General features: G+C 32.5%; 1 protein-coding gene across 1 annotated transcript in view; it reads left to right on the top strand.

Moving 5' to 3' along the window:
• LOC117101849 (ephrin type-B receptor 1-like) overlaps positions 1-16,251 on the top strand; it is a 42,632-nt gene that overhangs the window by 5,967 nt on the left and 20,414 nt on the right. The window contains exon 3 of the mRNA XM_033241960.1: positions 11,277-11,934. Coding sequence (XP_033097851.1) covers positions 11,277-11,934 — 658 coding nt within the window. The remainder of the gene's footprint in view (positions 1-11,276; positions 11,935-16,251) is intronic.

The following is a 16,251-nucleotide window of genomic DNA, read 5'->3' as shown; positions in this document are numbered from 1 at the left end:
GTGCACTTTTGGAAGAAAGCATGAAACTTCCCACAGTGATACTATGACACCTAAAGATCATTAAAAAAAAAAGACCCCAAAAAATAACGCCTCCTAATGGCCACCATCTTGAAATCCAGTATGGCCGCCTTCCAACATAATTTCCTGATGATTGCATGATACTCTCTGATATTAAAAATATGGTTAACCGTGTGATTGACTGTGTTACGTTACTGTACATATTAAAAGATAATGACAAAAATAAGAATATTTTCGCAGCCATCTTGAAATCAAATATGGCGGCCATCTGATGATGATTGCATGATACTCCCTGATATTGAAAACATAAGTAAAGGCCTATGAATGCCAGTGATAGGTGCTGTAGATATGAAAATTATTGATAAAAATCCAATTTTGGTGGCCATTTTGAATTTCAAGATGGCGGTCACTAAGCGGTGTTATTTTTTGAGGTTTATGTTTTTTTAATGATCCTTAGGTGTCATAGTATCACTGTGGGAAGTTTCATGCTTTCTTCCAAAAGTGCACGATTATTCTCCTTAGCTGCTCTACTATTATGAAAAATACCACTACAGTGGTAAACTGTTGAAAAAGTGGATTTTGGCAAAACCCCCTGGTTACGGGCCTGCATAGTCTACCAGGGAGGGGGAATGTGTAAACCATTTCTTTAGTGTTTTAATTTCATCATGCTATAAAAATAGATTCTAACTAAAACATTGTTCCACCCATTCACCTGATCCACCCAGTAGGCCTACTTAGATCTACAGGAACATAGTTGCTGATACAAAGTTAACATATTGATATAGTAAAACTTGGCTTTTCTCTGGTCTGGTGAATTAAATAGCTGTGCTTCCAACTGCTAATTAAAAAAAACTATAATTAACACCAAAGGTTGTCTACATTATATACAATCCCCCACCCCCTAGAAAATGGGAAAATTCATGATGCCTCTGATGATGCCTCTGAGTCACCCATAATGTGGTCATGCACTTTTTTCAGCCCTTTTCAGCCCTGCTTGTACTTGCACTCTACAGTGTACCACATGATTCTATTACATGAGCTAACTGCTACATGCTTTGTGCTAACCAGTAAACTCTGAAGCTTGGCTGTACAGTAGAGAAGCGAAGTTGCCTGTAGACACGATCAATAACGCATAGAGTCGGGTGAACAGTCTGAAACAACCTTGCCTGGATGGTCTCCAAGGAAGTCTCTCATATTAGACAATATCCTAAGAGATGCATCCATTGATTATAATGAGATGTCAGTACTAGTGAACATGTACTGTCAGTTTTAGATGTGGTGGGACACTGGTGGCATTTAGATGAGTAATTAAAATTCACCATACATTGCGCTATGAATAAAACACAAGAAACAAGGATCATACAGTAGGAATGAACTTGTTTTATGCTAATGATTATTTATTGAGAATGATGCTAGTGAGTATGTATGATGATAATGATTAACTGATGATGGTAAAATGTTGGCTTGTGATTACCGGATGGGAGTGGTTCTCTGACATAATGTTATAGACGTGTTAAGTTTCTATCCAGCAGTTATAATATGCAATGAAGAATAAGAATGATGATGTTGATCATCAGTTGGTGATGATCATTGAAATTAAATGAATTGGTATTAAATGAATTGGTAATAATGAACAGTGATAATTGAAGATTCATTGTTTTATGATGATATCTGACGATCAAATTATTATGATAGTGATTAAATAATAATGCTTATGATCAGATGATGATCTTGATTATAAATTGATGGTAATGATGATAATGATGATTCTAATAATGTGGATCAGATGGTTATTGTGGTAAGAATATGATGGTAATGATGATTAAATAATGATGTTGATTAGATGATGATATGATTATGGTTGTGATGATGACAATGATGACAATAACACCATAATCCCTACCCACTACCATTACATCATGAACTGAAGATCAAACTTCAAAGTAAGTTCTCATTTAATCTTTCCATTATGATGATGATTACATGGTGATGATAAATGATGACAATAATGATATCAGATGATGAATATGATGATCAAATAATGATGATGCTATATAAATATAATGTACAGGTAAGATGATAATATTAATGGAGACTTATAGCACATAATACGTGGTCTCTATGCTCTGTACAGAAAACAAAAAAAAAGCAAAATCTATTCTAGAAGGTCCACTAAGCTAACTAAATAACCAAAACAGAGTAACGCAGAGGAACCAACACTATCACACCTTCACCTGCAAATTTTTTGAGACCACCGACAAGCAGTGGTTAGCTGGTACATGACTCACAGGTGCTTGAATAGTGTTGGCATCTGGCCTAGCCTGTCCTAACAAAAAAATTAAAAAAATTAACAGAAAACTGAGACAAATTAAAAAGAAAAGAAAAGGTGTGATTTAAGGCTCTGCACTTCCAAACAAAGTGAGGAAGACTCCCGAATGTAGATGGGAAGTTCATTCCAGAGCTTTAAGCAGCAACACGAAAAGACCTGTCAGTCTTCAAGAGGCACCCGGCCCTACAGCAGAGTAAAAAGTGTATGCTGGCTTGTGGTAGACTGAAGATTATATGGATGAGGCTAATACAGCAGTTAACACTCATAGTATCAGCAACCGCCAGATATTTTCGCAAATTTTAACACTTTTTCAAAGCTCGTTGAGAGTGCGCATGTGATCAGATTGACATGTAATGAATACTACAAGAGCTACAAACATCTTAGCTTTACAATGGAACCAAACATTTCATTCTAATCACAATCTGTGACCCGTTACAATACAATGAAACAAAGCTGAGATAATCGTGCTTTCGTGAAAGTACCTAAATACTGCTACGCTCAATGTAAACAAACAAATAAAGAAATACTTAAGGTCCAGACTGAATAGTGTTCAAATTGTTAGTACATGTCGGTAATTACCCCATCTATTATCTAAAAAAACTAAAACACAGAGATCTCTGTGTTTGGTGGTCAAGCGTTGTGTTACCAAACTTTTTCACTTGAACTTCATCGATTTTAGGGATTATTATATTTCAATAACAAAGATTAATTTGTATTTTGCAATTAGGTTAAAGTATGGAACGTAATATCAAATTTTCTGTGTTATATATCAGATGATTACAATATAAAAAATATAAGGCTTTAGTCTTAAGTGATACAGTAGCCGATTAAGACAATAATCTGTGGAGGCTATAAACCTGATGATACTGACTATTTGCTCAATCTTTTGACCACCCACATATCTGAGTAAACAACATGCAAGAATGTCTACATTTTGACAATGTGATGAATGAAACAGACATAAGAACATTAAATGATATATCAACACTACACTCATTGGCTCAGTGACAGACTGTTTTGTTGATAAGAAGAACACATATTTTTTTCAATAAAGCCAAATAAAAAAAATTCTTAGTTTCTCTAGCGCATCCATTTTCTCTGCCTCACCAATTTTTTTTTTTTTTTAATTTCTTTTATTCTACAAAATTTACGAAAATCTGGCAAACTTGCATCAGTAAAATTCCTCGCTCGAAAGTTCATGCGCTTTAGTATTGTGGTTAGGGATAGATATGGTATGAATCATGTCTAATGCTTCTTTTATTTGCTGTCTACTTGCTTGGTAAAAGTGAGAAAGTAGTATCTGTTTCCCATCCACCATCTTGGATTTGCCATCTTGGAGTAGGAAAGAAAAAAAGTGCCCTCACTCACCTTTTTTCTAAATATTAGGACAAGAAACTACTTCTTTTGTAATTGGCCTAACATTCACTAAACAACAGTACAAACATATATTAAATATGTAGGACTATGGCTTACTGCTTTTTTAAAGACATTGTCTTCAATACTATAATACTATCTTATACGTAAGTATATGAAAAAGAAAATGTGAAAAATTGTTTATGATTATAAGGGAAAGCTGAACCTACTGTTGTAGGCCCTGTTGATCTGTAATCTGTCAGAGTAGTATTAGTAGGTGGATGTATGACAGGTTATTACCCTGCACTAACCCATAAAATGTAGCTCATTGATGTGGAATGTGAAAAGCAATAAATAGAAGATGGCTGACATTCTAGCATTACTTGTATAATTTGATACCCTCAGTCATAAAATAATTTGCTTAGATATTGATGTTGAAATTTGTATCAACTATCAAGTTATTAGAGAATTTCTGAAATATGAATAAATGACTTTCACACATGCCCATAACCAAGATCCAACTTTTAAGTTTTTACTTTTATAGTACAGTACTGTATACTTAAAAGAGATAAAATCCACAGTATAAGAGCAATGGGTTTTGGTTAAGAGAATTACAGAGGGGTAGGAGGATGGTTTTGTGTATCTGAGCAGCACATTTGGAGTTTCAGTCGAATGACAGAAACTTCTCTCTTTTTTTTTATCCTAGATGGCTAATGTTGAGCCATCGATAAATATGAAAACTTTAAATGTGAAATGGAAAGGTTTTGTAAAAGATACTACCACCTAAATATAATATTTTGAAAATTTTAAAAAATGCGATGATTTAATTAGTAAAATTCAATATTTTTTTGCTTTCTACTGAAAATTTGAACCATAAAAATATCCTTTTGTACTTTTCAATGGTTAATAATTATTTTTGGTGACAGTATGAACTTAAATAAACATAGTTACTATCTTGGTCTAAGTTAATTGTATAGTATGATAACATATTAGATGATGTAGAGCACCTAGGCAAAGGTGTTAAATAAACGATGTTGATACTGTTGAGGTGAGATTCTAAGTTCAATAATACACATTTATTAGATTAATATTGATAATTCTAAATTGGAAAGGTTATTGATTCATGACTCATTGGGATTCATGCTTATTTGTTATTCTCGGTGTATTTTTAATCTACTTGCCATGGATTTGGATCAGAAGCCACGTAAAACAATTAACAGCTAATAGCGTAACTGTAGTGATGCAGTGGAAAAAGCTTTGCTTTACATCCTTTAAAATGTTTCATCTTCTGACCTTGGCTGAGGTACTACGATTACTTCATCCTTTAAATGGTACATTAAAGCAGTGTAGATCACCTACTGTATGCTGTGTGAATAAAAACAAATTTGTACACTACTGTATGATATTAGAGCACAGATTTTTCCAGTGCACTAACCTATCTCATTCTATCATGTCCGTGTTGTTCTGTTAATGAGAGTGATTAGTTTCAGTGAGATTCACAATCCTTAGCCCATTATTTAGATTAATCAAGTCAAATATGCAGCAAATACTAAAATCTAAATATCTTACTTACGTTATTTTATTGCTTATTCTGAGTTGATGTATTTTCTAAACTTTTAATTTGAACCATGGATGAATCATCTAGAATACTAACCTCTGGCCATACTATATGTGGCAAATCTGTGGTTTAACCATATATGGACATGATCATATCATGTCATATAAATTTAAGGGCATGCTGTCAAATCCTTTACATATGGGTAAATAAAAGTGGCCTATAATTTATCACATAAACTTTGATAGTGTGATCGTTAGGTTACCATTTAAAAAAAAGTTATATTTCAACCATGCATCTAGCAGATACTAATCATCTGGGACCTCACCTCTCCCCCCCCCCCCCACTCCCACCTGTATGTGGTGTTATCCATTTGATGTCAGCAAACATATTGTAAAAAGTACCAGATTGCGGGAAAGGTATATTGAATACCAACTTGACTTTGTATTTAAGACTTAAGGAAGAAAAATTGAGGAAGAAAAAAAAAGAGACCATAACCTATGAAGAAGTTTAAAGGGATCCACTGTATCAACATTTCGTCGCTCACATCACGAACTAACACAAAGTAGGTTGTGTTAGTTTGTGAAATCAAGAAAGCGCGTCAAAATACGCGCTGTTGTTAATGACTTTTTGTGTGGTAAAGAAGACAAAAGTGCTTGACAACCAATTCGCGCTCGATTTGATGCGCTACTCTGATTTCACGAACTAACACAATCTATTTTGTTTGTGTTAGTTTGTGATGTGAGCGACGTTTTAATATCAGCTTTAAACTTAAAACAAGAAATGATTAAGAATCTTCTCATCCAATCCCACAGTCCTAGGTTTAAACTTTTCAGGATTTTCTCTCGTCCCTAAAAACAGCTCCTCTGTATAAGCTTTTTATACAAACTTAACGTAGTAGTAGTAGTAGTAAAATTTTATTTAATTACGTCAACAAATACCTGCTGTTTTTCATCATGGGTGCGAGTACTGGGCCTTATGAGATAAACAAAGCTTGCTACAGTTATTTCTAGTTGTTACAATTAAAAATAAACAAAAACCTTATAGAATCTATAAAATATGCATAAAAGTATGATGACCCTTAAATCAAACATCAATACAAGTTGAGATACTAGAAACACAAGATAGAGTTCTCCACAGAAAAAACTGTTCCACCGAAATGCATGGTGGGAATACAAACAACGGGGTGCCACGTATGGCTGGATGTAAAAAACTAAAGCCAAACCGTAACTGTGAATTTACTAACCTCCTTTTCGGGCTCCTTTTGTGGAGATTGTTGCCATTATCCATAACTACAAACAAGTAGGCATAAATAAAAAAAAAAAGAATAAAATGAAGAATAGAACAGCCAGTAGAATGTAATTTTGGAGTTTTTCAGACAATAAAATTTTAATCTTAAGAATCATATGACTAGACAATGATTACTGATAAAGTTTCCATCAATAGCGGAAAGATAAGGGCGTTGCATATGTCTGGATTTACTTAGAAGGACGCCATTATACGTCTGGACCAAGAATAGATAAACTTGTCTTAATAAAAAAAAATCAAAGCACCACGTACGTCTGGACCAATTTCTGCCTCATTTTTACTATGCGAGTGCTCTATTTTTTGTTTCTATTATGGCTGATACAAGTCCCTCATTATAATTATTGTATACAATTTTGGAATTCCAAAGATTAAAATCCAGTAGTAAATGATGACTGCTTATAATTTTCAGTTTATTCTGCATTTAATTATGAGATGAGTCAAGTTACAAACGATTCTGCGTATCCAATGCACTTCAGTAAACTTAAAGCTTGTGGAGAGTCTAATTTGACATGAGAGGGGGTCACGTAACTCACTGATATTACACTCAATTTTTCTATTATCTTGATATTTCATTGCCTTTTAAAAAAATTAATTGGATTTTCCACTTCACTAAAGAACAAGCAATTTGAAGTACCATCCTCCTTTTGAAATTCCACCGAAGGACTTGGTTCAATTTTCAATAGCCACTTTCAAATCTAATTTAGAAGAACTTTTAAACTACCTATGATATCCTCCTTGTGTTTTGGCCAGGTCATTAAACAGTCAGTTTGTTCCACCAAGTTCAGTGCATGATTGATGGTCATTCTTTTGCTTTATTAGTTTCATTTAACTTAGAACAATGTTGCCTAGCTGGTATTTTTTTTTTTTTTGGGTGGGGTGGGGTTTCAAAGTTGATTTTTTTTCCCCTAGACTTCCCTGAAGTATTAAAGACAAGTTTATTTTTGTCTTATTTTAATAGTAGTGCTAATCATAAAACTTGCAGATTTTAGTGCATCAGATGCTTTGATAAAGTTACTAACTGTAGATTCTGGTAGGCTTAGTATATTAGTGTATAACAGTATATCCTTCCTCATATGGTAATTTCCTAATCTGTATGCTATACTCTGTGTCATTTGTATTGATACTGTTGTAGTAGATACACTGTCTTTATAAGGCATTTGTTTTGTAAGTACGTTTGTTCTATCAATTATAATGCAAGTCTCAGTGGGCATGGAATTTACCATAATGAATTTCAGGAATTATTAAAACAGATAAGATGAATGTTAAATACACTGGTTAATAATTATCATTTTATGATAAAGTAACTTTAATATTAATTTATCGGTTTTACTCAGTCAAAAAATGACTTGTGTATATTTTTATGTACTTGTATGTATTTTACTGCTTTCCTTAATATTTAATGTTTCAGCAAGAAATGTCTAGTATTTTTAATAAATGATAGTTCACTACTGTATAATAAAATATTTCTAGTAATCTTCCATATGCTTATTGTAGAGTTAGGTGGGATATAATTAGGCTTACATAACAGCAAATACTAAAACATTAAATGTAATGAAAAAATAAATTCTTATTGCTAAAAGTTATCATTAGTCATAAGCAATTAAATTTTTAAAGCTTATATTTAATTATCATTTTCTAAATCATTGTTTCCTTCATTATATTTCATTACTTTTGTTGGGAATTTTTAAAGAAGATTGAATCAAATATTTATACAAAATATAGATTTTTAAAAATTATTTTCATTGTAACATATTATGATTCTTTATTGATTTACCTGTACTCATGAAAGTTTAATGAAGTCTATTATATTAACATACGTTTCACTTACTTTTTAGCCCTTTGGCCAATAGCATGCAAAATTAAAATAAAATAACATAACTACTATACCTGAATTTAATTTCTACCCTGATTTTGTATTACTTTTCATTTGTATGTGACTGTTATATCTTACTATGCTAGCAGAAAAATAAAGAATAAATTAATATAAATTACTAAATTGAGATAAAAAAATTATATTAATTTAAAAAAATTATATTTATTATTTTAATGCTTTCATATTTAATTTTGCTGTAAACTCAAATAACTGTATTTTTCAGTTTCATACATTTATTTATTTTATATGTTTTAAAAAATTACAAATTATTAATAAATAGCAAAGAATTAATTATGTCATATTCATATTTTAAAGTCTTTAGATTATACTTGGTATTAACAACAGCAATAATGACCTAATCTGAAAACTGTCAAGATTTGACCTTCATTCTAAGTTCAATAACAATACATATATATATAACAATTAGTTGTTTGTATTTGAAATTTATTATTTTTATATAAAATATATATTGAATATGAAATTAAATATATTGATTATAGCATTAATAGATAAAAATGTTGTATAGTCATTCACGAATCAATGTTGATTTTTTATTGAATTAAATAATTATAATTATCAATAATAATTCTCATTTATATTACAATATAAAAGAAATGAAATTAGCACTTTTTTGTAATATATTAGTAGCTATTCAGCTTTTTTCAATAGTGACTCATAATATAATATTGAATTGAGTGAAATAATAACAATGAAAGTACTAAGGTATGTAAAAGTCAGTGTCATTATACCTGTAATTTCTTGGATTGTTGATTTTCAAACAAATTGTAAATAATCATTTCACTACCCGACAAACTCGGAACTTTATTCATTCATTAGGCCTACATAATAGTTTAATATTGCTGTACTATATACTCCAACATCACTGGCGCATGGTAACAACCAACTGACTGCAGACCATTTCCGGTCACACATTACTCTCCATAACACAGCACCCCCTAGTTCCGTCACCTCTGGATCTCAATAACAATTGATGCACAACCATTGACCATGGATAATTTATTAATATTGAACTCCAGAATGATGAAGGGCCAAAGTGATTTTTTAGGGACCTAGTGCTTTTGGTTTATAAAGCTGTTGGCTGCACTTTGCCTACTTGTAGCTATAATTTAATTTGGTTTTAGTTACCTTGCATATATTTTTTCATTTAAATGTATTTTTTGATTGTTATGTTAAACTATAATGTATATTATTTATGTATTTATATATTTTTTTTCTTTTTTACCTTGTATATACTTTATAAAGTTCATTGTTTAATATTTCTTATTTGTTAATACTGAACCACTTGAAAGTCAATGCTTTAGTACTGAAAGTGTCATTTAATATAAAGAAAGAATGAATAATATGCCTTGTGAATATTATTGAATGTGTTTTTCCTTAAAGAGACCACCCTACATGATGTAATAACCTTCATTTGGAATAATGTATATTGTGACGATTGATTGTTGCTTTTTGGTATTGTGGTTCCCTATTAATTATTCAATGGACTGATACTACCCGTACAATAACTACATATCCCATAAAACAGACCTCATTAAATATTAACATAGCATTAGAGAAGGCAGCTCTTTGAAAGTACACTATTTGCTAGAACAAGGGAGCAGATGTGTTCTCTTCAGGCCACTGAGCAGAAATCAATTGTTGCATTTTGTTATATGGTATGAACCCACATATGCCAACTCAACATTGTACGATGCAGCGATTTGTACTTAAACCAGTTTGGGGTTTGGGGTTGAGGTTCGGATTTCAATCGTAAGGTTGGGGTTTTGACTCTCCGCTATGCCAATTCGCTTGTGTCCTTGGGCAAGACACTCTAGCTACATTGCTTCAGTCCACCCAGCTGTATCAATGGGTACCAGCAATCTGCTGGGGACTAACCTGCGATGGACTAGTGTCCCGTCCAGGGGGAGTACAACTCTCATCCATTTCACACTACAGAAACTGGGGATAAGCTCCAGCTCTATGAACCCAGTGGCTTGCAAAGGATTTAGTACACAAAAAGATTAATTACTAAAGTATGACGCGATTTGTCGTTGGCGACATTCTTTAGGTCGTGGTGAGAATATTAAACATGTTAAGGGACTTTCCACGGCTCAGAACCAATGTGGCAACAAATCGCATTGGGCTGTGTCATTCAACACTGTCAGAGTTGGCCTTAAAAGTATAATACCACTCACTCTTAAACTTAGCCTCTGAACATTTTGCAGTAAAGCCTCTAAAATATGTTTAAAATGCAAGGAAGCTTGATTGAATCAAGGGTGCTTGATTGATGTAGTTTTTAGTGTGCCATCAAATAACTTGGAAATATATATGTTATGGAGTGGGAGAATATTGAATTACATTAGTAAATTTGGGACCAATCACAGTTCGAGTACTGTATGTATATTTCACTAAACCTGTCTCGATTGCAGAGTTGTATTGCGTACATTATTCATTAATATGATTATGAAATGAAATTTCACAAATTACAAAATCAATGAACACATAAATAATACCTACAATAGAAATTTAATATTTCTTCACTTTCAATTTAGATAGATATAGTAATTAGAATTTCATACAAAGTATTCTACTGTACATATATTATTATTATTGCTATTAATTACAAAAAACTGATTTCCAATTTGATATAGCAACAACAGTTCCTATTGCATCTGCTGTGTAGTGAGTTTACTTGATTTACTGTCTATAATTAACAGCAAGCGCAGGTTACTGCAGCTTTTGTAGAGACAGGGAAAATGAACTCATTGCCACTAATAATATATGTAGAGGTACAATTCTCATATGCTAATAAGCAAACATCAATTTTCTTTTTGTTTCAGTGGACGGAAACTGGTGCTAGCTATGCTCGTAAATTCCAAGTTTGTCAAGTACGGGAACGCAATCAAAACAATTGGATCCGTTTACCGCACATCAAACATAACAACGCAAACTTAATTATTGTAGATTTAGAATTTACCATGTACTCGTGTGAACAGGCATCTGGCATTGTCTCCTGCCGGGAAACATTTGATCTATACTATGCTGATGTGAATGGTTCAATCGAAAGCATACTACCTTTTACCGCGCCTCCTTATACAAAAATTTCACGTATTGCAGCGGACGGACGGTTTTCAGATCCAAGCGCGGATAACGAAGTGGTTAATAAGGTAACTGAACGCTTTGGACCTATCCGAAGCAATGGTTTTTATCTTGCAATGCAAGACCAAGGGGCATGTATGGCTCTGCTGCGTACACGTATATACTATCGGGTCTGTCCAAAGATCATGATGAACCTGGCTAACTTCCCAGAAACAGTTACTGGTGATTATGTTACATCGTTGGTTGAAGCTCGTGGTGCATGTGTACCTAACTCTAAGAAAGTTGGCGTTGAGGATCCTACCTACCAGTGCCAAAGTGATGGTACGTGGACTGTACTCCAAGGCGAGTGCCTATGCTCTGAAGGTTATTTTCAGACGGAGAACCTTGCAGCATGTGAAGGTAAGACAATTTTCATTTCATTCAACTACTTACATAATATTTCATTGCATTCCTGATGATGACATAATTAATGTCGATATATTGAATCCCAACACGATGGCGTGTATTTCAATACTTGGAGTATGTATTATACTTTCTTATCTGAGATTAATCAGTGGACCTTTCGGGTTTGGGAGGATTCATTCAAGAATATTTTAACTCAGTGATTTTTGCAGTGCATCCTAGAAGGCAGGGGCATATTGTACAGTAATTTTTATGTTGATTACTGAACATTTAATTTCAGATTTGTTAATGTTATATGAAAGTATTAGCATTATTGTCTCTACAGTACCGGCCAGTTGTATTGCAAAAATTCAACGCATTCAACACGTTGCGTTTTCGTTGACAACGCGTTGGCGTTTTCGTTGGCGTTGTCGTTGAAACTGTTGACGTCGTTGAGAGCTCAGAAATAGTTTATTCTGAATTCAACGCAAAGCGTTGAATTAACAGTTACTGAATAAACACATGTACAAAACAGACGTTTGTTTATTACGGAAAACAATCTGTCTCTTATACACATCTAGATGTGTATAAGAGACAGGTGCATCCTAGAAGGCAGGGGCATATTGTACAGTAATTTTTATGTTGATTACTGAACATTTAATTTCAGATTTGTTAATGTTATATGAAAGTATTAGCATTATTGTCTCTAGGAATGCTGGATTTTTAAATATCTACACTTGTGGCCTCACTGGATGTGCCCTTTGGAATGAAATTACACTTTTCAATCATACAATCGTTTAGTTATGGTATGAGAATTTATTAGCTGTGGAATGTAAATTGAAACGATAGCCTGAATTTGGCTATGCAATCAACCGTAATTAAAAACCTATGCTCTAATTTAGACACCTATACTTGCCTTTGTTACAATTAGGCCAATATTATCTTCATTGACAGTTGTTTGTTTTGTTGCCTGGCTTGGCTATTTTGACATTGATAGACAGCCCTTGCGTTTGTTTTTTACAACTTATAATTTTTCAGTTGGTTACCATAGAACATTGCAGCGTTTCTACTCGTTCAATTCTCGTCAAATTTCATCAACGAAGTGGTACAAGCAACAACAAAAAATAATGATTTTCATAACTTGTCGTTATAATATGTTTACATAAATTAGTCACATGTCATTGGTCACATGATGTCAGTATAATGACCTCTTTGTACGGTGTCAAGCTGCGTTAATTCTCAATGCCTTTATCAGCGAGTTTTCTTGTCAAGAAAACAGGTGAGAGTTAATGAACCAGAGATAACAAGAGGTGGAAATTTCTTTTGATTATTTCATATTAAGGAGCTCGATGACCAGAAGTAATAGTGGTTAAAAACGCTAGCCTTCTCGATTGCTCATATCAGTAGCAGTGTCTTTGTTAATGGGTGCCAGGCTACAATGATCCCCTGCTTAATGTAAAGTAAAGTACTTCCATGTCAAAACATAATTTGTAATAGATCTGACTAAAACCTGTTGAGTCCTATGCCAGGTTGTCATAATCTTTACAGTGCAGGAACTGGAGTGGAAATCTTATGCTAAATTGGAATGCTCACACTTGACTTACTTTTCTTACTAACCACTCTTGATATCAATGTCCAAATAGTTGCATTACATCTAAGGTTTTAGGTAATATATGTTCACTAAACTTCAATTATATGATTTAATTATTTATATTAGTTAATTGGTTAGTAAATAATCCCTAAATTGCCTTTTAAAAGACTTTTTATACTCTGATAGATTAATAATTTTGTTTTATTCATCTATGAAATTGAGTATGGGTGCAGTGTTACTGTTTATGAGGAAATAATTTTAGGTTATTTACATTTTTGTATACGTGGCAAGATGACAAGTAGTTGATATTAACTTATTTCCCTTCATTAATATTTTAATGTGTTATTCATTATCTTTTAAAGGCTTTCTAACTAATACGTTCTACATAAGGACATAATGGTTGCTCATGCAATATGTCAGTACAGTAATACAATATGTGATAAATTTTGTATTGCAGAACTAGGTGATTATTTACAGATAATTGATTAATTCTTTAATTGCCATTTTCACAGGCTATTACACTCTACACTATTGATTGATTCAGCAACATAAAAGTCAAATCATTTTAATTTCATCTTCCTGGTCAGGTAATTTCTTTTCTGGCTACCATTGGCACTTTAGTGAATTTCATGGGTTTTGTGGCATCAAATTATATCATTTTTGAAGATGAATTAACTTACTTTAGGTTCTAAAGTTCCTGTGTTAATAATAATACTAATAATAATAATGAAAAAAAATAAAATAATAATAATAATAATAATTATTATTATTATTATTATTATTATTATTATTATTATTATTATTATTATTATTATTATTATTTATAATAACACAGGAAGAATATTAACACAGGAATAATACAGTAATAATAATTCATGAGATTTATAGTCCTCATTAGATAAGTCCTACAGATTATTTATGATCTTGTGTGCTTGGTGATTTATGCAATCTTCATTTCTTTTATAAAGTGAAGAAATTAAAAAGTCATTTGAAGTGTTTTGGACTAATGTACATGTGTACAACTTTGTAATATTAGTAAGCAACGTCTATTCCATTGAGAAATATTCAATTCATTGCTGTACCATCTGTGAACTGTGCACAAAATTAATTATAATAAATATCACATGAAGGTTAACTTATATTCCATACATACGGTATACAGAGCATTGTACAATTTTAAACAAAGGTATAAAAAAATATACTCAGTAATGAGAGAAAATTATACTGAAAACGTGTAGAAAAAATAGTGGCACCTACACCCAATTCCGTTTCAAATCAGGCACCCCAGACAGGTACCTATTTACACTGTTTGGTAGGTAGAGGGGGACTCATTTGGACACATGTTGCTTGGGTCCAAAGACAACATGATCAAGGTTGTTCTTAAACTCATGACCACCAGGTTGGTAGCCCATACACTGTCCAACTGCAAAATCAGCCTCTGTTCCATCAGTCTTACCTGTAGATGATGCAGGTGTGTTTTTAAGTAGGTGAAAGTCCTTTTGAACTATAATAAAAGAACTTCCTTGAGAGGGATGTTGGGATGAGAGCCAGTGAAGATTTAAAAAAAAAATAGAAGTTTACTCAGACTGATGAGTGTCGGAATCAATGGTAGCATAGGATTAGTGTCCAAGGTTGTTCCACTTGCCTACTCAATTATCCATGGATTACTCTTAGCCTATTCTACTACATTACCTGTAAAAGTGGATGATGCTTTAAGTACATAAATGCTACTATTCACTTCACATGTATTTAAAGATGTCATTAGGAGACATACTTATGGGACATAGTGACAGTCTGCCTGACCCTAGGGTAACATTTTGTAATGTTCTGCAGATAGTATTCAGAGTAAATAACATTTATTCAATCCTACCAGGTACTAAGATCTTAAGTGTACATGATGCCAGAATGTAATTTAAGAAAAAAGTTCGTCATCTTCCTACATTCTCGCAGTTTTTAACTTTCACAAAAAAAAAACAAAACAACAAAACCTTGTAGAATTCATGTTAAATATATCATGTTTAATAAAATTATAAATATAATTGGTTGCATGTGCCCTGAGGTTAGTTTTTCATATAGGATACTTTATAAATGTACCTTTCTTTTTGTTAATTAAAAAAAAACTTAATGCCACTCTTTCAAAATCTAAAATAAAACTATTTTTTTCACCTAGTCATTACAAGAATTACTTAACACAATTACACATGAGGCCTATATATTTTCTGAGACTCAAAGTTATTTCAAGATTAAGCTTGTTAATCTGTTTGTTACAATAGCAGACAGGTGAACCCTAGTTAATTGAATCCACATGATCCTGTTAATCCTTAATCCTTAAACCACTATAATTGACAGTCCTTGTCCTGAACCTAATCCCCAGGTGGCTGGTTATCCATGTTTTTTTCCCTGTTCATATTGTGCACAAGTTTTTGGTTCATACTATATGTTTAAAGCCCATTGTTTATGTTGTGACCATTGTCTCTGAATATTTTTATGAGAAGTGTTCACCTGTGTTTCAAAACATTATTATAATACTGTGTAACAGTAATGAATACTCGTATACGTAAAATGTTGACTCTGATAGTGTTTCTAAAGTCAACATTTTACGAAAGAAATAGTCAAAGGCTTAGATGGAACAAAACAACAATCAATCAAATTTTTTTGTGTCCATGTTTATATAAATAAATAAAAAGCGAGGTTCAACAGTAGCTTTGATTAGACATTTTATTACTACTTAGTTTCGTACCACA

This window comes from Anneissia japonica, unplaced genomic scaffold (genome assembly GCF_011630105.1).
Source record: "Anneissia japonica isolate Jap-2015-1 unplaced genomic scaffold, ASM1163010v1 scaffold4988_len2956909_cov206, whole genome shotgun sequence".
NCBI lineage: Eukaryota > Metazoa > Echinodermata > Crinoidea > Comatulida > Comatulidae > Anneissia > Anneissia japonica.
This window is presented reverse-complemented; position numbering and strand designations above follow the sequence as displayed.